Source organism: Cercospora beticola, chromosome 1, assembly GCF_033473495.1.
Source record: "Cercospora beticola chromosome 1, complete sequence".
Classification (NCBI taxonomy): Eukaryota; Fungi; Ascomycota; class Dothideomycetes; order Mycosphaerellales; family Mycosphaerellaceae; genus Cercospora; species Cercospora beticola.
In genome coordinates, this window is record NC_088935.1 from 1,339,961 (window position 1) to 1,360,232 (window position 20,272).

Consider the following 20,272-nt stretch of genomic DNA (forward strand, 5'->3'; position numbering starts at 1 on the left):
ACATTCGCAGCGTCAGGCAGCATTGTGTCCCTGACTGTTCAATGGAGCCACATCACAGTCAGGATTGACCGGCGTCCCGCAGTGGGCGGCCCTTCGGTTCAGCCGACGCGCAGCAGCTCAGAAGGCGCAGGCAGGCAGCGATGCCAGCTGAACATCACCGCACGCCGCTGCATGTGTACACCGTTTATTTCTGACTCACTGCAGCACCACGCCGCAATGCTCACTCGCTCGCCTGCCTGCGGTCCTGCATAAGGCTCGTATGCCAGACTTCGCCTCAGGTAACCTATTTTCAACCATCTGCCATATTCTCCTACATCCCTTCTTCTCCTTCCTCAGCATGCTCCATAGCAATACAACTGAAGGCAAACATCTGCCTTTGCTTGACCCGGACCCACATTCAACGACTACGATTATTACTCCTGCCTTTCACAAGCTTCCCGAGGCCGCGTGCTTGCCTGGCACATCTTGTGCATTTCGAAAATACCTTATCACAAGCCTCTCCACACTCGATCGTAACCACCACTCCACTCTAAATTACCATTTCCACGGCCATCCTCTGGCATAAGTGATCAAGCACCCAGTCGAACGGCATCGGCAGCACCGTCGCAACCATGCCTGCCCCGTCGACGCCGATGCCGATCCACCTGTCCCTCTCCTTGTTCGAAGTGGCCACAGGCCTTCGCTCCGGGACTGCAGAGATCTTCGACCTCAATGCTGAGAAGGTTTGCAAAAATGCCTTGCGCATAGTTCAACGGCGGTCGCCGTTCCTCGCAAAGGCCATTTCCACGCTGGTACCAATCGCCTTCCTCGGATATGGATCCTACCTCTATCTCTGGAAACCTCTGCGTCTGCAAACCGCGATCAACTACGTCACGTCGTTCTTCTTCGCTGAGGTTGTGGTTGAGGGCAGCGATACCGTCCGTCAACACGTCAAGGACTGGATCGCTGATCAAACTTCCTCGCTTCAAGGCCGCTCCGTCACATTGGTCCGGGAGGGCACATACGGACGCTCCTCAGAAACGCCATACAAGTACATTTCAAGTGCTCAGACCTCCTGGTTCAAATACGATGGCCGATGGCTTCGCTTCGAAGATCAAGAAGTGGCCGAGAAGCCCGCCGAATCGGATGACTATGGCCGGAGAGGTCGCTCTTTGCCCGCGAAACCAGATCTGAAAATCTCTTGCCTGTCGCTTACTGGAAACAACGGACCCCTGCGAGACTTTCTTGAGCACATCCAAGACGATAACAAGGACGAGTCGTACACCTATATCTATCGTGTGTCGCGCTATTCCTGCGACAACGATGTCTGGGATCAACCAATCTCTCGCCCTGTACGGACTCTCGATACTGTCGCAATGGAGGTGGACACTAGGAAAGCCATCATTGCGAGCGTGGAGAAGTACTTGGCACCGGAGACAAGCAATTGGTATGCACAACGCGGTCTCCCTTTGCGCAAAGGTATCTTACTGCACGGGCCGCCTGGCACGGGCAAGACCTCGTTCAGCACAGCGCTCGCCGGCCATTTCGGTCTTGACCTCTATATTCTCTCCTTCACGAGCACCGAGATGGATGACGGTAAACTCGCTACTCTATTCGCGGAGCTCCCAACACAGTGTGTTGTCCTCATGGAAGATGTCGATTCTGCTGGTGTTGAACGCGAAAACATTGTGAAGCCCAGCAGTGACCTTTTAACCCCGAAGAAACGCGTGACTCTTTCCGGCCTCTTGAACGTTATTGACGGCGCCGGCGCTGCAGAAGGTCGCCTGCTGATCATGACCTCTAATTCAGCCAACAGCCTAGACCCTGCTCTCGTCCGCCCCGGCCGCATCGATCACAAAATCTTCATGGGAAATGCCAGTCAAGAAGTTGCCAACATCCTCTTCACTCAGATCTACACGGACCTCGATGAAGAATTTGACGACAGCGAGACGGTGCTCGATTCGCAGCCAGATATTGACGTGCTGGCCAAGGCATTCGCAGCAAAGGTCGAAGCCAACTTGTTCACACCCGCTGAGATCCAGGCATTCCTCCTCTCGCACCGAGAGTCTCCAGAAGAGGCACTTGACTGCGTGGACGAATGGGCGGAGAAACTCAAAGACATCAAAGTTGCGGGCCACAATGTGAAGGAGTCGTACTCTGCCGCTGCCAGTCAAGCCTCAACGATAGCCGCAAACGATTTCGAGGAGCGCAAAGAACAGCTGCAACACGGGCGGCCCATCTCAAGGCGACACAGCTGGTCGCACGTGGACGCCACTTCGGAGGCGTATGACTGAACGTGGTTGATGGCTTGATGACTCAATGATGCGGGAGACTTGACTACCTAAAAATTGCGAGGATGGATTTACGATTAGCATCTGAAGGTGCGATTCATGACACTACAGCGGATGACTCTACAGTATAGAAACGGCATATGCCGCCACATGGTCGAACGCCATGTTTACGAGTGCGAGCAAAAGATTACGAGGAAGAGCATATATCAGAGTATGCATCCAGTAGGTAGTCATGGGTGAGAAACGCCTGCTCCTCGTGACGGTGAATTGCATCGGCTCGAATAGACTCTCAAACACGAGATCAACAATTAAAAGTATATTCTGCCACTACATCCAACAGAAACACCTACTGTCCACTTTTCTTCTCATCCGCACCACTATCAATCGACGTCTCGTCCCCTTCCGGCTCCCGATCCTTAACATGGAAGCTAAAATCAATGACTCCAACCAAAGTCTTGACATGCCTGTGAGAAAGCACAAAAGTCAGCAAACCATCACGACTACCAAAAGATCGTTCTAGCACAAGAAAGAAAAGAAGCTCACCTCGTAATTTTCACCACATCATCATTAATACACTGCGCACAAATCTGAATCACCGCAAAAGCGGAATATTCTGGCTCATCAATATGTCTCACACTCAAAATCTCTTTATCAATTTTTTCCATACGTTGCACATATTTCGCGTGTTGCGGGATTTCCAAATATGGAGGCAAAGCTCTGGCGTCGGTGATGCTGGAAGATAGCAGAGACAGCAGAGAGGTGAGCTTGTGTGAGGTGGCGTTGACGGACGTGAGTAATTTCCGGAAATCCTGCGACCAGGCGGTATGTCGTGAGGAGGATTCGTTGTCTTCCGGGTGGGAGAAAGTTCGCGACGCGTAGGATATGAGAGTAATGTATTGCATCACGCGTTGAACGCTGGATATTAGGCCAGTGTATTCTTCATGAGGAAAGCGGCCGCCGACGCGGATTTGGAATTTGGAAAAGGCGGAGTTTTGTTCGAGGGTGGTGAGGAGGGTCAGAGTTTTGGTGAACACCAAATTACGCGCTTTTTCGAGGTGGAAGGCGCGGGTGCCTTTGGTGGCTTCGTCGCCGGCGATATTCTGGAGTCGGGCGCGGACGAGTTCGTTCACGACGGAGTTGAGGTTTGCGAGCATGTAGAGGGCGGCGCCGACGTCTTTGCGGAGTTCAGTCGATTCGCTGACGGGGTAGGGGAAGATGGTCCAGATGTAGGCTACGGCGAGACCACCACAGACAGTAGCGAGACGGTAAGGGGCGAGGAGGTAAGTTTCGTAGTAAGGTTGGCCGTTGGATTCGCTCGCTTCGATGCCCACGACGCGGGTCTGGAGTTCGTAACCGATGATGAGGATAGCGGTAACAGCCTATCCGATTGTTAGCAAGTCTCTCTGGCGCATGGGTGACGACGGAGCTCACAGAGATGATGCCCGCAATGAGCAGTGTTTTCTGCTTCAGCAGAATATAAAAGGCCAAGAACAGCCAGAACCACAAGAAAACGATCACACCAGCTGTTTTGCCGTCCACGATGTACCAGATGATGTACGCCGCAATCATCGCGATTGCGGTCCCCATAATTCTCAGCGCAAAAGACCATGTCGACTGTCCGGCTGTCCTTGTCATACTGATTGGCACCATGATCATCGCCCACAGGATCCGGTGCCTCAGAAACCATGCTTGTGAATCGTGCAGGAAGCAGATAATGGCCACTGTCATCGTGGCACACGCGACACGGAATCCAAAAGCCGAGGCATCACTTCTGAGCGCTCGCGGAATTAATCTGATCGTCTCTCCAATCTTCTCCCAAGCGTTTCGGGGCGGCAGATGTTCTGGATCCTTCGATTTGCCAAAGGATTCTCCTAGATCTAGAGCACGGCCAGTGGAGACATCAGCTGTCAGGAGATTTTCATCGTGAAGGTCGTCTTTGCCGAAGCAAGAGAAAAGCCATTTCTTGAACGTCTTGAGCCCAGGGACAATAAGGCGGGATCTCTGCAATGTGCCAGACGCTTTGCGCTCGTCTGCAAAGAGAACCAACTCGAGGGCAGCTTCGCCGGCTTTGTGGAGAAGATGGTGAACATAGAGAGCGAAGAAGAGATGTCGTTGGTCTCGTTCGCGTGCATGCTCAGAACGATCATCGGTCCATTCTTCTGGTCGCTCAAAGGTAGGTTCGAAGAAGTCGTCCGGAATGTCGAATCCATGCTGATGGCACCATTCTTCGACGGAATGCTTCTTAGAGTGGTAGAATTCGTCCAGTTGTTTTCGAAATCCTTCCGCATATGTGGCTGTTCCGGGTATTGGTCCAGTGTCGGCACTCTCTTCATCACCGGACTTCTTCTTGGGTGGCTTCGCGAGCTCCAATGTATGGAGAACATGCTGGAAGGCGGAATCGAGATGCGCACCCTGAGTGACTAACGGCTCGTGCAAAGACTTCATAAGCTCGTGTAGATCGTCAATTTGTCTTCTCTTTGAGCGCTCGTCTGCCTCGTTGTTGTTCGACTTCTCCCAACCCGCTTCCTCAGCTCGTCGCTGCAAGATATCCAGCACTGAGTTCAACCCAATGACGGGCACCAGTATGAACCTCATCCGCTTCCATGTCTCGGTAATATCCTTTGGCGAAAGTTTTCCGATCGCAATTTCCTTCTTCGCGAAGGAGATGTCCGTGGGCAGCTTCGTATGTAGCTCGAGTATTTTCTGCATAGCTGCCTTCGTTTTTCTACCAGGTTCAGTCATTAGTAATGGTGCTGGCCCCTTCTGCTTCCTGTCGTTGTATTTATCCATTCCTGGTTTCTCGCTGTCATTCTCTGGTTCCCAGGTTTCCAAGCTTGCAAGGTAGGCGCCTTGAAGTTTCAATAGACCACTCATGCCTTTGAGATATCCTTCCATCTCTTTAAACACAACCTTTCTCGAGCTCATAGGAAAGACGAAGAATGAGACTCCCACTGCCAGAGCGAAGCCTGTTAAGAAAGTTTGAATGAGCCGTTGCATGAAACTAAGGGCGTAGTCCATTGTAGGGAACTGTGTGCCTGTAGAGCATTAGATGATTCGTCGTTTAAGGAGGCATATCTCCTACCGTATGTCATTGACACCGAAATGAATATTGAGAAAATGATGACAGGGAACTGCATCTGAGGTAGAGCAGCTCGCAGAACGTTGGCAAGATAGACAAAGAAGAAGAGCCACACTGCCAACACAGCAGAAGCGCTCGAATTGTACCCAGTCGGGGGAGCACCCGCTGGTGTTGTGTGTAATCGTGCTTGGATGGCAGAGTACAATGCGAGAAGACACATTGCACCACCAATGCATACACCCAGAACATTCAGAGTGCTAATGACATGTTAGTAGTCGGTACAGGACGAGCTGAGATTGATAAAAGTTCTGCTCCTTTCAATTGGACGTAGTAACGTGTTGACCATGCGAAAAGACAGCAAAGAAAGAGTTCGGCGTCACTCACATCGTTTGCACAAACATAGCCCTTGGCATGATGCACATGCCCAGAACTGAAGTGATAGCGATCAGGTAACCCAGCGTGGTATATTCTCTCGCGACTGCGGGGCTCTGATACATTGCGACCGCAATTGTAGGCGGCAAAGATGCCTTGAACATCAGCATGACGGTCGGCACGTCGAGATCAAGCTTTTGCCAAAGCTTCTTGAACATGTTTGGCTTCTTTGTCGATTCCGAGTTTGGAGGCGAAGAAGCAGCAGAACGCTGCTCCTGGTCCGCTGCTTTCATCGTCGCGTCGTTGTCTGTTGAGACGTCCGCAGACGGATCGTCAGGACGAACATCGTGTTGCTGAGCCGCCATGACGCGGGAAGAGTGGACGTGCTGAAGCAGCCAAAATCGCTCTGGAAGCGCGACCAGAGGAGGCGTCCGGTCAAGTACTGTATCAATGTGTAGTGCTAGGGATTAAGAACCCAATGATACGGATCCGAGAGGATCAATCGCCCAAATGTCGGTGGCAGCAAGGGTGCGTGAACTGGAGGTGGAGACATAGCTGTCAATGCGGTAAACCTACAACGATGGTGGCGCTGAAACTGGATCACCATAGGTCCGAAAGTCCACAGCTCGGGTAACTTTGGAAAGAACGCCCGGCCCGGCACACGCAAACTCACGAATATCCGATGTCCGTATGGCAGTCGCAGTGGTCTTGGCTATGGATATACATTTCTTCTCTCCGATGTTTACTCCACTGTCGACTGTCCACTGTCTGTTGTCGTACACGTGAGGCTTTGAAGGCGTATTGCGAGCCGATCTTGGTGCAATTACTAGCTGATCTCGCAGCTGCACGCAGGCCCCGAATATTGCACAAATGAGGAAGAACAGCCCATTCTCTGCACTTGGCCTTCAGCACTTATTGAACCTTTGTCGGCAGTTTCCCCTTCATCATTAGCCCTTCTTGAAATACGTCAACAGCGTGTTCTTTTGCTTCGCAGGACTTTCCTTCGTCTTGTTTTTGCTCGGACTGCTGTCATTGGCCTTTTTCACGCCGACCTCCATGCGTCTCATCAGCTCTTCAAAGTCCTCAGTTGCGACGATACCACCACTGGCCTGCACGTGCCCACGCGCAAAGTTCTCCCCCATTCTTTCCAACAAAGTTGGATTCGTCGTTACCGCCGAAGGCGGCTCTTCCGTGGTAGCACCCCCTTCTACAGGAACAATCTCTGGCAGATTGGCATACGCCTTCAGAATTTCGATGATGTTCACTGGGCTCTCTCTGCCTCGTGCACATCGAGCTATGCGGCAGCTGAAATTCACTTTGCCTTCCAGATATCCTTCGTTCGCAACCATCACAATTTCAAGCTTGTTTGATTGGAGATGACCTGCCCATCGAGTGGCGATAACTGGATGGACCTGTGCTTCGCTCTTGATTCGAAAAACGGCAACCTTGCCATCAGACGAGAATTTGGGTGCAGCATGGGTGCAGCGCTCTACTTCGGCATTGACTTCAGCTCGAGCATCGAGGAGGCGGGGGTTCTTCAGAACGCTGGCAGGATCATCAGTCCCACTGAGCGCTTCCCAAGCTGATCTGACATCATCTGTGAAGGACATCAGTCAATGTCACTTGTTGACTCATGCTATCGCTGTGACTTACACGTTGCTGTCCTTCGTGGGGCGTTTACCAAGCTCACCACGTCGTTCAGCACCTTCTTTTTATATTTCTTGAAGGCACTGTTCATGTCTGGAAAGGGGTGCGACCACTTCAATGTGGTTCCCAGATCGCCATGCGTGCCTACTACGCAAAGCCAGTCACATTTCGAAGCGACTTCAGGATGTAGCGTTTCGCAGATGTGGTACGTTAACAGCGCAGATGTAGCAACTGGCGGGGAGTGACACGCGGTCACGTAGTTAGAGCCTTCTGGAAAGTCGGAGGGAGTAGCGAAATGGTGGTCAATCACTAGGCCCGTGTGAGGAGAATCCACAATTGGAGGCCCAGGTCGAGAGCCTTGATCTATGACAAAGACATATTCAGGATTGAAGGAGGCGAGGCGCTGCCTTTCAACATCACTGTGCACTGTATTTCCTTTGGTCAACAAATGAGTTTTGATTCTCTCTGGCGACACTCCCAATAGTAACAAGGTGTGCTGCAGTATTGCTCCAGCGGATAAGCCATCAGCGTCCTTATCCGGCACGAGCACGATGTTGCTCTTCGCTTCGGCAGATTCTAAGATGATGCTGCGGGCCTTGTCGATTTGTGAACGCGGGGCGGGCCATTGAATGCTTCCGTCGTCCTCCTTGACACTAGGAGTCGTGTGATATTCTGGGATGTCGGGCTTTGGACGCTTCTTAGCGGGTGTGCTGCTTTGGTTTGGAGGCGCTTTCCGCTTGGAGGAGATCATCTGCCGCGCACAACCGGTCCCTAGGGCCAGTGGGAGAATGGGGCTGTGTCGCGAGGGCAAGTCGAGCTTGGGAGCAGTCCGAATGAGGAATGTGCAACTCGGCAGCCAGAGACGCCTTCTCAGCAGCATCAGTGGGGTATGCGTATGCTAGACGGGCAGCAGCAAACAAAGGAGATGTTCTCGAATGCGCATCGTGGCTGGACCGCCGTCCCTGTGCTCGTCATCGATCATCATCTGCATCAGCCCTACGCGTGGTTGGACGTATCTGTGCATGGCGGCTGTGGAGGCTCATGTCGCATTCAAAACATACCACACGCACCGCACTGCAACTTGTCTCGCACAGGTTGCCTGGAGCAGTCTAGCAGACGTGTGCATGGCTGCCGTGACGATGGAGGGAACCCTGCTTCCGCACCGCAGAGCGTGCTGTCCGCAAAATGGCGAACGCGGAAAGCGGCTTAGCTCCAGCCTCGCACGCCCGGCACCTTCCACGCTCTCACTCGCTCGAGGACAGTACAACACATCGTATTCTCCAGTCACCACCGTCAGCTTACACGCTCCGCGACGCGGCGCAAACAACCACAGCGGTATCGCGCTCACCTGGCCGCCGGGCGGACGACCGCCAGCAGCGCTGCTTCGTGCTCGATCGCCGCGCGCGAGAACGTGAGGCTCCCATCGAGCGCCCCCACAGCTTGCTTGCTGTTCCCTTTTATGCTCGGACGACGTCTGCGTGGCTGGAGGTGCGGGTGGTGATCGGACGTTCTAGGCCCACACCACGACATCTCTGCCGAGCTGCTGGTCTTTTGGCAGCTACGAGGCTTCATTATTTGGCGAGACATATCGCACGCGCAACACGCTGCAAGCACACCTATTCTTCTGCGACGGATCCGCCTGCTCTGCCGCGCACTCGCCAAACTGGGACAACGCAACGTCATCGCGGCTGAGAGGCATGGTGCCTAGGTACGTCGACCAGCCCCGGTATCCATGCGCCGTACATGTTCTCGACAACTCGACTTCGCAGAACCTGCTCAGCCGCCGGGTCATATCGCGGCCCATCCGACATCTCCCAGCACGCTTCCCTTAATGCATTCGCAGCTTGCTCTCGTGGTTGCCGCCAGAGCTTGAGCCGCATCACCCAACTTCATTGCTTGCGCCGGCCTGTGCGACCAGCATGTTCAGCCGGCAAACCGTACTGACTCGTTCACAGGAAGCCCCAAGCTGACCTACGGACGATTGCAGCGCACTGGATGGACTCGAACTCGGCCTCCGAACGTTGACAGTCATATTGTATGACCACGAACGGTATTCCTAGCCTACTGCTTACGAAGATACCATTTCTTCTGATTTGAGCCCGGTTGCCCACACGACCGCGAGTGCCTCGACGCGGCACACATCCTGGGATTGAGTTCGCTGCCCATTCGAAAGTCAGTCGCGTATCATTTGTCACTGCACAGCACCGGACGTGACAGCACGAGAAATCCAAGGCCATCGGGAAGCACCGGTCTCAATTCATCCTGCATTCACTCACATCCGTGAAGTCTGCAGCAGTATAGATCTGCGAGCCTCACCTACGGCAGAGTGGGCCATCTCCGGCACCAACCCTGGCCGCTCTCTTCCATTCTCCACGCGGAACACAATGTCCGACAAGTCGTCATCTAATGCGGCCGCCGGGAGACCTTATATTGTGAAAGCTGGACCCGACTTGCCTGAGCAACTGAGCTCGCACAATGATGCTGGCGAAAAGCACAGCAACAGCACCAGTGATGCCTTGAAGGCCACTGCTGCTGCCGCGATGCAGGAGAGCGACCGGGCGTCGCAACCTCAGCAAGAAATGAAAAGTCTCGTGGAGCGGACTAGAATCGATTCAGCACAGAACAGTGCCGATAGCGTACCCCAATTGCCATCGCAAAAGTCCCAGGATAGCGATGTGCTCGTTCCTCTCGAGCTCAGGACCTCTCCTGCACTGGACCAAGTGCCAAATCGAGCTTCTCGAGATTCAATTGCCAACTCTCCCACATTGCGCAAACATGCCATACCAGTCGAGGAGGGCACTGCGAACACTCTGCCTATTGTGCAGCCTTCGTCTCCCAGCAGGGAAACTACTGCAGCATCGCCGACCGGTCAGAGCTTGCCTTCCTTCCGGCAGTTGACCGGACAGCTAGGCCAACTGACAGAGCTGGCCGAAGCAGCAACCCAACAAGACTCTCGGGTAGCACAAGCCGCTCATCATCACAGTCAATCTTTCAGCTCCGCCACATCAAAGTCTCCCATGATGCCCTTTTTCCCGCCGTACGCAAACAGTGCACAGACATCGCCAACCGCATTTTATCCTCCCGGGCCACGGTCCCCGACAAGTGGTGCCGGTGAAAGCCATCATTACGGATCGCCAAAGCAATATGCCGTATCAGCTTATTACACAGATCGAAGGCGATCGTCAGTAGCCACTGAGGCAAACCCCAACTTCCCACCGCCGATACCTTCATTACCAACAATACCAACCAATTCCTCTTCAGGCGAAAGTCATGGGCAGACTAGTTCAAGCACGGACGGATACAGCACCGCGCAGACGACGCCAACCGAAGGACCTATACCGACAGAAGGAGTTCAGAGACCGATTTTGCCGCCACCTCCGGGAATGACCATTGTCCCGATAGGTGGCTTCAAGTGCGATTATCCTGGATGTACGGCGATGCCCTTCCAGACACAATATCTTCTCAGGTGTGTCTAGATTCTAGTGTAGTTCTGGACGAAGGCTGACCCCATATAGCTCGCACAGAAATGTGCACTCGCAGAATCGACCGCACTACTGCCCCGTGAAAGACTGCCCACGCAGTGAGGGTGGCAAAGGCTTCAAACGCAAAAATGAAATGATTCGGCATGGACTTGTGCATAACAGTCCTGGCTACATTTGCCCTTTCTGTCCCGACCGCGAGCACAGATATCCCAGGCCTGACAACTTACAAAGGTGAGGCAGGGCTCGCGCGGCTTTCAAGATCACAATTCTAACAAGTCTTAGACATGTCCGTGTCCATCACGTTGACAGGGATCGCGATGATCCGGCGCTTCGGGAGGTGCTTGCGCAGCGGCAAGAGGGGGTTGGCAAGCAACGAAGAAGACGAACACAGTCTTCGGTGCCTGAGCCATCGTAGTGCGATATACCACGACCTACTGTAAATGTAATGCTTATACTGAAAGCGGAGGTGCTATAAGGCAACCTCAGGTAGCGCGGCGTTCTGGAACGGCGTCCATGAGCGTTTTGGGACGATGGAGCATACGAGTGCTCGGCGATGTCTTGTAAGAAATGAGGAGAGAGCGACACGATCGCGTCTTGATCACTTGGTTGTGTCCTAATCCCAATGGGAAGGAATTCAGCAATCACCCATGCCGCTGCATGCCATGGACGAGATTAAAATGTTAAAATCGAGTATGCACGCGCATTGTGCGTGGCGCAGAATGAGCCTCTGCTTCATATTGCATTTACATCACTGTCGCGTGATGCCGACCAGGGTATCGCGTGAACCACATGCCAACTCCACAATGACAGCAGAGATGGCTGGTTTCCTCGACAGCGAAGATGCTGTCTTCGTCAACCGTGTGATTGTGAGTCGCGATGGTGCATCCCGGTCACGATTGGTTTGTGCGTTGTCTCAGAGCGGCCGTTACTTACCGCTGCGATGTTGAGAGACAAGACAGGAGTAGCGAGCGACAAGAGGTCAAAGGTGCCAACGGTAAGCTTGTTGGTGCAAGCTGAATACTGGCGCTGCGGAGGGCCTTGCGATCACGGTTGCGTAAGCGCAAGAAGTTGGTGCAACATGTGCAACGATAGCATGCACGCGAGTGAGATGCTAAAAAGAATCCACGCGGAGGACTAGTTAGCCGCATGCATACATCGCAGCGAATCCAAGGCATGCATGCAGGCAGGTAGGCAGGCCAGCTTCTTCTTTCAGCCGCGCGCGCGCTGGGCCGATAAGGTGAGATGTGTGTGAAGAGGATGGCATGTCAGCGCATCAGCTCACCACTGCAGCTGCAGCTCTCTGCCCATGTGTCGCTGCTGCTGCGGTGAGTGAGTCCGGCCGAACTCTCGAGCGTTGGAAGGTTCTGTTAGGCGAGCGTGCGCGCGCGAACAGGAAAGCGAGGTAGCTGGTTCGGCAAGTCTCTGGGCGTGCATGAGACAGGACTGGGTTGCAGCCGGACGGGCTCCAGAACCGCTCCAGATGGTGAGATGCTTGGTGGCTTTGTACTCTACCAATGTATCTCGCGGATTAGTATGCATTGCGTTGCTCAGCGTGGGCGGACTTGCGCGATGGAAGCAAGCAGGCGAGGAAGGATTGGATTGGATTGGGTGCGATGAGGAATGCGTCGCTGACCGAGGAGACGAAGATGTGCGCAAACGTGAGAGGCAGAATCCGCGGCCCTGCAGAATGCTGCTTCGCGAGACCTGCAGGGTCCAGTGTTCTTGTGATTGACGGTGCGTGGTGGCAGTTAGCTTGCGATTGGCGCCAAGTTGAGTCGTTACGGACCCGGTCTTCAGCAGGCTTTGCCCGTGGCGTTTCTAGATCATCGCCTGTCCACGAGTGCACATGCGCACGCGGGACGGCGGAGAGGGGACGGTAGCGTCTTTGTGCTGCTCGTACATGTCTCTCTGCACCTCCTCCTTCTCACCATCCAACCTACCAATATTCACCAACAAATCTGCGACCCGTTCACTAACGCACGCGGCACTGTGTTAAGACCACCAGACCTGGATCTGCTCCTACCGATTTTAGCCCGGCGGGACACGGTCTATACACACTGACACCCATCTCCGACGACTGCCTTCTTCTCTCAAAACGCACGCATCTGGCGCCCAAAAGCAGAGTCAAGAGCGACGACATCATTGTGATCGCAAACCGGGAACACCGCCGACATTACTCGATGCGGATCCAGCTCGGGCAGCTCTAGCGTCGGAAGCCGATGACATACCGACGACTGAAGATCCTCATGATTTGGGCTTGAGAGGCATTGGCTTGGGTATTAGAAGCTGCGAACTTCACCACTGCGCTTGCCTTTCTTGTGTGAGAGCGCAAAAAAACAGGAAATCATGGCCATGGCGTCGACACTGGGGGAGCTGCGGAGGAGAGTTACATCGGACGGTGCCGAGCTTGCCAGACCAGCTACCACCCAGGATCACCAGCATCAGCCTGCTGAACAAGCTCGGCCAGGAAGACCGCGGCGAGCGACAAGCTATTACAACACCTTCCAAACAAAATGCGACGTCTCGAACGACACACCACCAACCTACGCCGCCGCTGCACGAACTCCTGCGCGACCGTTACGAACGTCGCAGGATGGCAGAGAACAGCTGCCCAGCTACACTTGCACGGTGGGCGGAGAGGCCAAAGTTTTATTGAACCTGGAGTCGATGAACCCACTGCATGGGTGTTGCGAGGGCGAGTGGAGCGAAGTTTACGTGGTGGTACGTGGGACCATGATCAATTTCCACAGAGTCAAGGACGGAAAGGCTGGGAAGCTGCTCAAATCCTACACATTGCAACACGCTGAAGTCGGACTGGCGACTGATACCGAACACATGATTTTGGTCCCGCAGTCGAGATTTGCGCATTTGATTCCTTCTTCAGCGAGAAGGAGGGCGTGGCAAAAAGACCCGGACCTGTACAAGCCCGTGCCCCAGATAATTATGCGTTTGCGGCTGGAGACGGATCAAATTCTACTGGCTGACAGTTGCGAGGAGCTCATTTTCCAGCTGGTCCACATCATCAGCGCAGGAATTGACATTTCGTATGCTATCGACGAGCGAAGTATACCGAGGCAATGCACTGTACCACGGAGGAGAAGACGCAATCGGCCGCATTACAACGGCAACATGGCGGATCCCGGCTTTCTGGCCGAACAGGAGCGTCTCTTCCGGCAAATGTACCCAGCTTTCGCCGCGATGAATCCCACACGGCCTGAACTTCCACGAATGGACACACAGACCACGATGCCGCCTACGCCTGGGCGCGAAGAAGACGAAGTGGATTTGTCGATGATTCGCGAAGACTTTGCTGCTCCCGCGCCTGCCAGCGGACGTACTGCGGATGCTGCAACGCGTCCACCAAACGTGAGGCAGACAACGAGCACCACTATCAATTCACTGCTAGGCACGGATATGATGTATGCGACGCCCAGCACCAATTTCAACGAAGACGGGAAATGGCAGCCTCCGCATTTGCGCACGCCGCAGCAAACGCTGAGGTATATTCGAAGATGCATGCCCATCCTCAACGCTGATGCTCCACGCGCAAGCGATGTCATGGTCGTCGACGGCCGACGCATGAAACTGAACTGGCGAATGGAGCTCCTTGAGCAGTGGGAACTACAGCCACCAACCTACAAAGCCCACAACTTCAGCAATGGTACAACGAACGAGCTACAACGAGCAACTTCTCAACGCTCGTCTTCAGCCTCCGCAGGCCAGAGTGCAGAACCGCAATGTTCTAGCTCCATGCTCGAGGGTTGTGATCAAATTCTCCCTCTGGAGACTTCAATGGATGCGCTGCAACTCACAAAGCTGGTTTCCAACATGACGCACGCCGGAGACAAAGGTACCGCACACACGGCACAATCTCCTACTACCATTAATGAAGAAGAATCAAAATCGCATCGCATGCAACAGACAACGTCAGCGGGCACCAGTCCAACAGACGTGCATGGCGTGGTGTTTTGTTTTTGAGCATCGAGCCTGGGAAATGAGACTACAGATCTCACGCATCAGCAACCCGCTGAAACCCTTACGAAGTGCCCTCACACGAGCACCACAACTACGACTTTAATGAGACCCACGATGCATCACAGCAAAAAGGCATCTGAGCATTAGCATTCGCTCTTTTCTTTTTATCTTTTTCTTCATCTCTCATCAAAAACGGCGCATTCAGGGGCCCTACCACGACGACGATGACAATCGCTGGACGCGAAAGGAGAGTGGCATGCATCACCCATCTGCATTTTCTTGATAGCTGTTTCTTATCCATTACATCATTACCGCGATCCCAACGGAGCAGGAGAAAACGAGATTCTCAGTAACCCTGATTCTGACTGCATTTCCAATCTCTGAGATACCACTTCTAGCTCTCATGTGCATACTGTCGGAGGAGAAATGGCGAAAAAGGGAAGGTGCGGAAGTTTCGAGATGGAAGTTTTGTATATATATCGAGGAAAGAATGAAAGACTTCATCAAATCTCATATCATCAACTACTCGATCCAATCTTGGTTCGTTGCGTTTTTCTATCTCTCCAAAACTGATGAGCTTTCTTGCCTCCAGATACGGAGAATTAAGCTCCTGATGTGAGTTTATCTGGACATCGAAATATAGCAAGAGTTGGTCAAATTTAGGTATCGGATTATACTTCGTAGTTGCAGCCGCGGAGCTTTTGTTCGAGCGCGTGTGCCATGTGAGTTGGCGAGGCTTTGAACGATGCGGTGCAGTTCGGTGCCGGGATGAAGTGGATAATTTCTAGCACAGAGCTTACAATAGTGTTTCGATGGGGCGTGCAGTAGGTCAGTAGTAGACTTCGATAGGTGTGAGCTTTGCGACAGTACCATGTCGCGCGTGCACTCTCGTTGTGCTCCGAGCAGGTAGGCAGCTAGGGCTTTCCACTGGCACCTACGGCAGATGCGGTCGTCACTAAAGACAGAGTTTGTGACGAAGATGACGCCTGTGATGTGAGGGATGTGATGTCGAAGGGAAAAAGGTACATCGAGAGCTTCGTTATCAATAGATAGTAATACTTATTATTAATACTTCATATGATCTATATGAAAGTAGTCATGCCGTTGCTAGAATGATGTGAACAAGTAAGCACACATATGCAAAAATTTGGAAACAGCAGTGTTCCGTTGTCATCCACACAAATCCTCTGCTGCCTTCGTCTCTCTCTCTCTCTCTCTCGTTTTCCTATCTGTCTCGGTGCGCTGTCGCTTTTTACACTAGATGCAATAAATATGATTGAAAGTATCGGTTCCGCCGAAGAAGAGTCTTTCTGATCCAGTACGCCGCGCTAAATATCAAAATCCAATTTTTCGGTGGTCGAAATGGAAAGTAGAAGAGTCGTCTGTCGTTGCCATGTACCATACCATGCAAATGCATCTCGATTCTCACTCCCCCTTGTCAGTGGAAGATCAGCGCTTGATCTTCTCCGCTCAACTTTGTTTCGTCTCCGCTCGATCCGCCGCTTTGCTTTTTATCCAACAAAGCTCAACAACAAAGTCAAAATAGTGACGAGGAATGCCAGAGGCTGCAGTGTGGACTGCATTGATCCGGAGCCAGAATTCTGTACCGTGGCTTGAACAAAAGTAGGTCCACAGTTCATCTGAATCTGTGACGCAGCAGAATGGTAATCCCCGTTGAGAGGTTGAGTATGGTTGCTCGCTGTCTGAGCGAAAATGGCCATGGTGTTCTGGAGACACGTTGTGCAAGCGGGCCGTGAACCTCCGGGTAGTTGAACGCCAAGGGGAAGGTAGTAAATGTAGCTGCTCGTCGGGGATGATGAATTGGTGACGGCGTTGGCGTAACAGTAACGTCCACTGTCATCGTTGAGGCATCCGGCGTGGTACAAGGTGTCGTAAGCTAGGAAGCCATTGTATGCTTGCACGACACTCGGGTTGCCCATGGCGAGGTCAGAGCCGCAATTGGCGGTCTGCTTGACTTGTTGGGCATAGCTGGCCATCAAGGCCGAGCATGTTGGAAAATCGACGTTACATGTGCTGTCGAGAATGGTCGTGAGTCGTACGAGAGATCGTGAAGCTGTGAAGAAGCCACTGGATGTCTGGCGCATGTTGTTAGTGATGCTCTTTCTCTGAGAAATACTTTCTCACATACCTGGAGAAGTAATGATAGAGGTAAACAAGATGCGAAAGCTTGGTCGTTTAGAAAACGCTCAAAGAAAGTGGGGCAGGTGCTTGTTGTGAAGTTGTTGCCCAAGTTCGAATCGAATGGTCTGGGCAATGTCGTTGCAGTCTCCGTCGCCACTTGTATATCGCCAGTAGCCGTAGCAGAGCCACTGGGTCGGATGGTGGTCGATGCTAGCACGGATGCCTCATCTCTCACCTCGAGATGCATCCGAGGTGGCGGTGGCGGTGCTCTTCGGTCGTAGAGCAGCTCCTTTGGAAGAATGTCGTCCTGGCCCAGTAGTTGATGGGCATGAGATGCGCGACATAGCAAGAGTAAACAGAAAAGTAACGAGACGGTAAATTTCTGTACGAGATTTGCTTTTCCTGGTATTCGATAAGGGCTTCGTGATTGCTGCCGTCTTTGTCGGATCGTTGAAGCTCGTTGTGTGTTACAATGTGCCAGATTGAATCCATTCCTGACCGGTTCCTGATGCCGACCGCGCCATGTTGGCTGCACAGCAGCGAGTGGAGAAGTAGTTGAGCTGCGGGACGAGAAGGCACATGTGGCCGTTGTCATCGCACTGGATTCCATACGCCGTGCTGCCGTCGCATGTCCAGTCTGCAGGTCCAGTCCTGCGAAAAGAGAAATGGAGCAGACCAAGATCAATTGTTGTGGTCTGAACGCAAAAAAAGGTCAAGCGTCTTGGAATAGGTGTAACACGTGCGCGAGTCGGAAAAGGCCTAGAACGGCGTTTAATGGGATCCCTTGCAGCCTCGTGTGTCGGTCGACGGTCCGGATGTTTCGTTCGGGCAGATCCCTGGAGGGTGTGCCCGCGTCCACAGGTGTTGTCGAAGAAGCTGACCAGAAGAAACGACGATCAGAAAGAGATGATGATTGTCGCGAAGTGCCGTTGTTATGAAAGTGCGCGGAGGGCTCGCCTTGGGCGCATGAACCATCTTCGGTTACTGTAAATGGTCGGAGCAATAACACTATCACCAGCTAATGCAGCCTACGGGCGCCTGAAAATCAATACCACGCGGCTGTGGTGCACGCCAGCGGCAGGGATCGAGCCAGGCTCTTTGTGTGAAGAGCAAAAGGCATCGCGGACTGTGCGCCATTCTGCTGATTGGGGCTCTCATTCGTTGGAAGTGCATTCACGGCCATCGCGAAATGCCAGGAGACAGTCGTCAGGGCTGCGCGTTTCCCATTGCGGTCCGCATAGTATCGCGCTGGCAAGAACCCTGTCGGCCCATGTCCTCCCCCAACGACGTGCCCTATCGAGCCTCTCTGCGGGCGAGTTCCTCAGCTGGCGCGCTCCAGCTGCACTCCAGCTCCTACACTATCGAATGATCTCGGGCTGCTGGATCTGATCATGCAAGGGCGCATCGCGGTGGATTTGGATGCACGCTGTCTTCGACAGACGCCACTTCGCGTGATTGGTTGAGCAGCAGATCCACTCATCTCGCAGCCAATATTTCCGCCACAATGCAGCCTCCCGCCCGCAGCGCGGAGCCACGCAGATGTGTGGTGTGAAGGGGCCGCTTTGCAGCATGTTCTTGCAGCAGTGGTAGTGAGAGAAGCCGTATGTCCAGACTCAGGTTGCGAAAGAAACAGAGCGACTGGCCGACAAGCCATGGAGCTTTTCTCGAGGAACATGGATGACGGGGCAAGTCGTCGCACGCACGGGCTGGCCGAAAAGCAGTCTCCCAATCTCCCAGCAGGCGCGAGCTGAGCCCACCGGGTCTGGTCGCGTGGAGTGGGCGGCAGCCACCAAATCAGCCCTCAGATATAGTGACAATCAAATCAATGACCACTCGGTGTAATGCTGTCTTCCTTCTCCCTTTTACGCCGGTCAGCCATGCATCGTTCATCTTGCTGGACCCGAGCAGTGCAGTATGAGGGCGAGAGAATTGTCCGGGTGAAGCTGTGAAAGCACGACGGGGAGAAGGCCGGTGTGATAGAATCTCAGCCTGATGAGCTTGGCTGATGCCTCAGGGCACGTCCCTGTCAGAGCTCTTGCTCTAGCTTCCGTTGCCGATCGCCGCTGGAGGCAGAGCTTCCAGAAAGCGTCATGAACACCACTTCGACACATCCTCTTGACTACGCGAGGAAGCCCGTCAACTGATATTAACCCGACAAAGCACATTGACAGCACCTCCGCCAGCATGTCCGCTCCGCAGCAGAAGCAAGTCCACACCACAAAGCCGCAGCCTAACGACCACCAGCTAACATCACCGTCTCCTACAGCGTGTGGCAGACCCGAAGCGCCAACTTCCGCAACAACAACAACAACAACAACAACAACAACAACAACAACAACAACAACAACAACAACAACAACAACAATCAGAATCCTGCCTCGCGCAATGCACCTCAAAGCAATAGCAACCGCTCCAGCGCCGTAGCCTCACCGACCCAGACCTCCAATCCTACACAACCCCCAGCACAACAACCAAAGCCCCAAGAAACGAGCAACCCACCACCACGTAACATCTGGCTCTCCAAACAGCAAGAACGCGCTGCTTCGAACGGCCCATCCCCCGTTAACAGCACATCACCTACAGTGCCGCAGCCCGCGCAGCAACAGACCAGCAATTTCAACATCGAAGACGCCAAAGCCTTACTGATCAACAGAAAGCCTGCTGCGGCGCCATACAAACCAGCCTCGGGCTCCCCATCCTCAGGAGGCGGGAAAGCTGCAGGAGACAAGATGGCCAACGGACAGCCCTTCTTTGCAACGCTGGCGAAGCAGGTTGCGAATTTGGAGGCGGGCGGTTGAGTGATCGAAGATAGACTAGGTTCTATTTCCACGGAGAAGAGGACATGATGGGGGAAGAAAGACGCTAGGCACGAAGATCGAATCGAACATCAGGATACGCGCTTATTGGGTGTACATCCACCATGAAGCGACGCGTGAGGTGGGGAGGAGGAGTAAGAACGAGGATTTCAGCAGCATGTCCGCCGCTTGCAATACTCCAGAAGTGTTTACAAGGAAGAACGAGGTGCAAGCTACAAGTATCAGATGGGAACAGCTGGGTAAGAGTCTCTGAGGAGACATACGCCGATGAAGGAGCAAGAATGAGGCTATGAGGGGCATACCGCCTTGCAGACAGATAATCGGGTGCTGTGTGACCCCCATCTACCGCAGAACTATCTGCCTCAGCAACCTTGTATACTCATACAGAATCCTGTGCCAAAACATGTTCTCGCTCCTGAGCAAGTCAGCATCTCACACTCTGAGGTCCGCGCAAATAAATCATCAGAAGGTCCCTCCAACTCCAGCGCT

The 20,272-nt window shown here is 53.3% G+C and overlaps 7 protein-coding genes across 7 annotated transcripts; 4 read left to right on the plus strand and 3 right to left on the minus strand.

The window, feature by feature from the left end:
* Positions 1 to 611: 611 nt before the first annotated feature.
* On the plus strand, positions 612 to 2,273 carry RHO25_000550 (uncharacterized protein; the record flags this gene model as incomplete). The annotated part of the gene is made up of 1 exon (XM_023593163.2): positions 612 to 2,273. The coding sequence occupies one exon, from the start codon at positions 612 to 614 to the stop codon at positions 2,271 to 2,273; it is 1,662 nt and encodes a 553-aa protein (XP_023458753.1).
* A 343-nt stretch (positions 2,274 to 2,616) lies between these two features.
* RHO25_000551 (uncharacterized protein) lies at positions 2,617 to 6,086 on the minus strand (the record flags this gene model as incomplete). The annotated part of the gene is made up of 5 exons (XM_023593164.2): positions 2,617 to 2,734; positions 2,814 to 3,649; positions 3,702 to 5,305; positions 5,353 to 5,606; positions 5,734 to 6,086. 5 exons carry the CDS (start codon positions 6,084 to 6,086, stop codon positions 2,617 to 2,619), a joined length of 3,165 nt encoding a protein of 1,054 aa, XP_023458760.1.
* Positions 6,087 to 6,668: 582 nt separating this feature from the next.
* Positions 6,669 to 8,248, minus strand: RHO25_000552 (uncharacterized protein; the record flags this gene model as incomplete). Its single annotated transcript, XM_023593165.2, has 2 exons — positions 6,669 to 7,318; positions 7,375 to 8,248. The coding sequence occupies 2 exons, from the start codon at positions 8,246 to 8,248 to the stop codon at positions 6,669 to 6,671; spliced, it is 1,524 nt and encodes a 507-aa protein (XP_023458761.1).
* A 1,504-nt stretch (positions 8,249 to 9,752) lies between these two features.
* Positions 9,753 to 11,265, plus strand: RHO25_000553 (uncharacterized protein; the record flags this gene model as incomplete). The annotated part of the gene is made up of 3 exons (XM_023593166.2): positions 9,753 to 10,834; positions 10,884 to 11,081; positions 11,133 to 11,265. The coding sequence occupies 3 exons, from the start codon at positions 9,753 to 9,755 to the stop codon at positions 11,263 to 11,265; spliced, it is 1,413 nt and encodes a 470-aa protein (XP_023459861.1).
* A 1,931-nt stretch (positions 11,266 to 13,196) lies between these two features.
* On the plus strand, positions 13,197 to 14,828 carry RHO25_000554 (uncharacterized protein; the record flags this gene model as incomplete). Its single annotated transcript, XM_023593167.2, has 1 exon — positions 13,197 to 14,828. One exon carries the CDS (start codon positions 13,197 to 13,199, stop codon positions 14,826 to 14,828), a length of 1,632 nt encoding a protein of 543 aa, XP_023459860.1.
* A 1,508-nt stretch (positions 14,829 to 16,336) lies between these two features.
* On the minus strand, positions 16,337 to 17,214 carry RHO25_000555 (uncharacterized protein; the record flags this gene model as incomplete). Its single annotated transcript, XM_023593168.2, has 2 exons — positions 16,337 to 16,921; positions 16,975 to 17,214. The coding sequence occupies 2 exons, from the start codon at positions 17,212 to 17,214 to the stop codon at positions 16,337 to 16,339; spliced, it is 825 nt and encodes a 274-aa protein (XP_023459863.2).
* A 1,937-nt stretch (positions 17,215 to 19,151) lies between these two features.
* RHO25_000556 (uncharacterized protein) lies at positions 19,152 to 19,765 on the plus strand (the record flags this gene model as incomplete). The annotated part of the gene is made up of 2 exons (XM_065602026.1): positions 19,152 to 19,171; positions 19,234 to 19,765. 2 exons carry the CDS (start codon positions 19,152 to 19,154, stop codon positions 19,763 to 19,765), a joined length of 552 nt encoding a protein of 183 aa, XP_065458098.1.
* Positions 19,766 to 20,272: the final 507 nt, after the last annotated feature.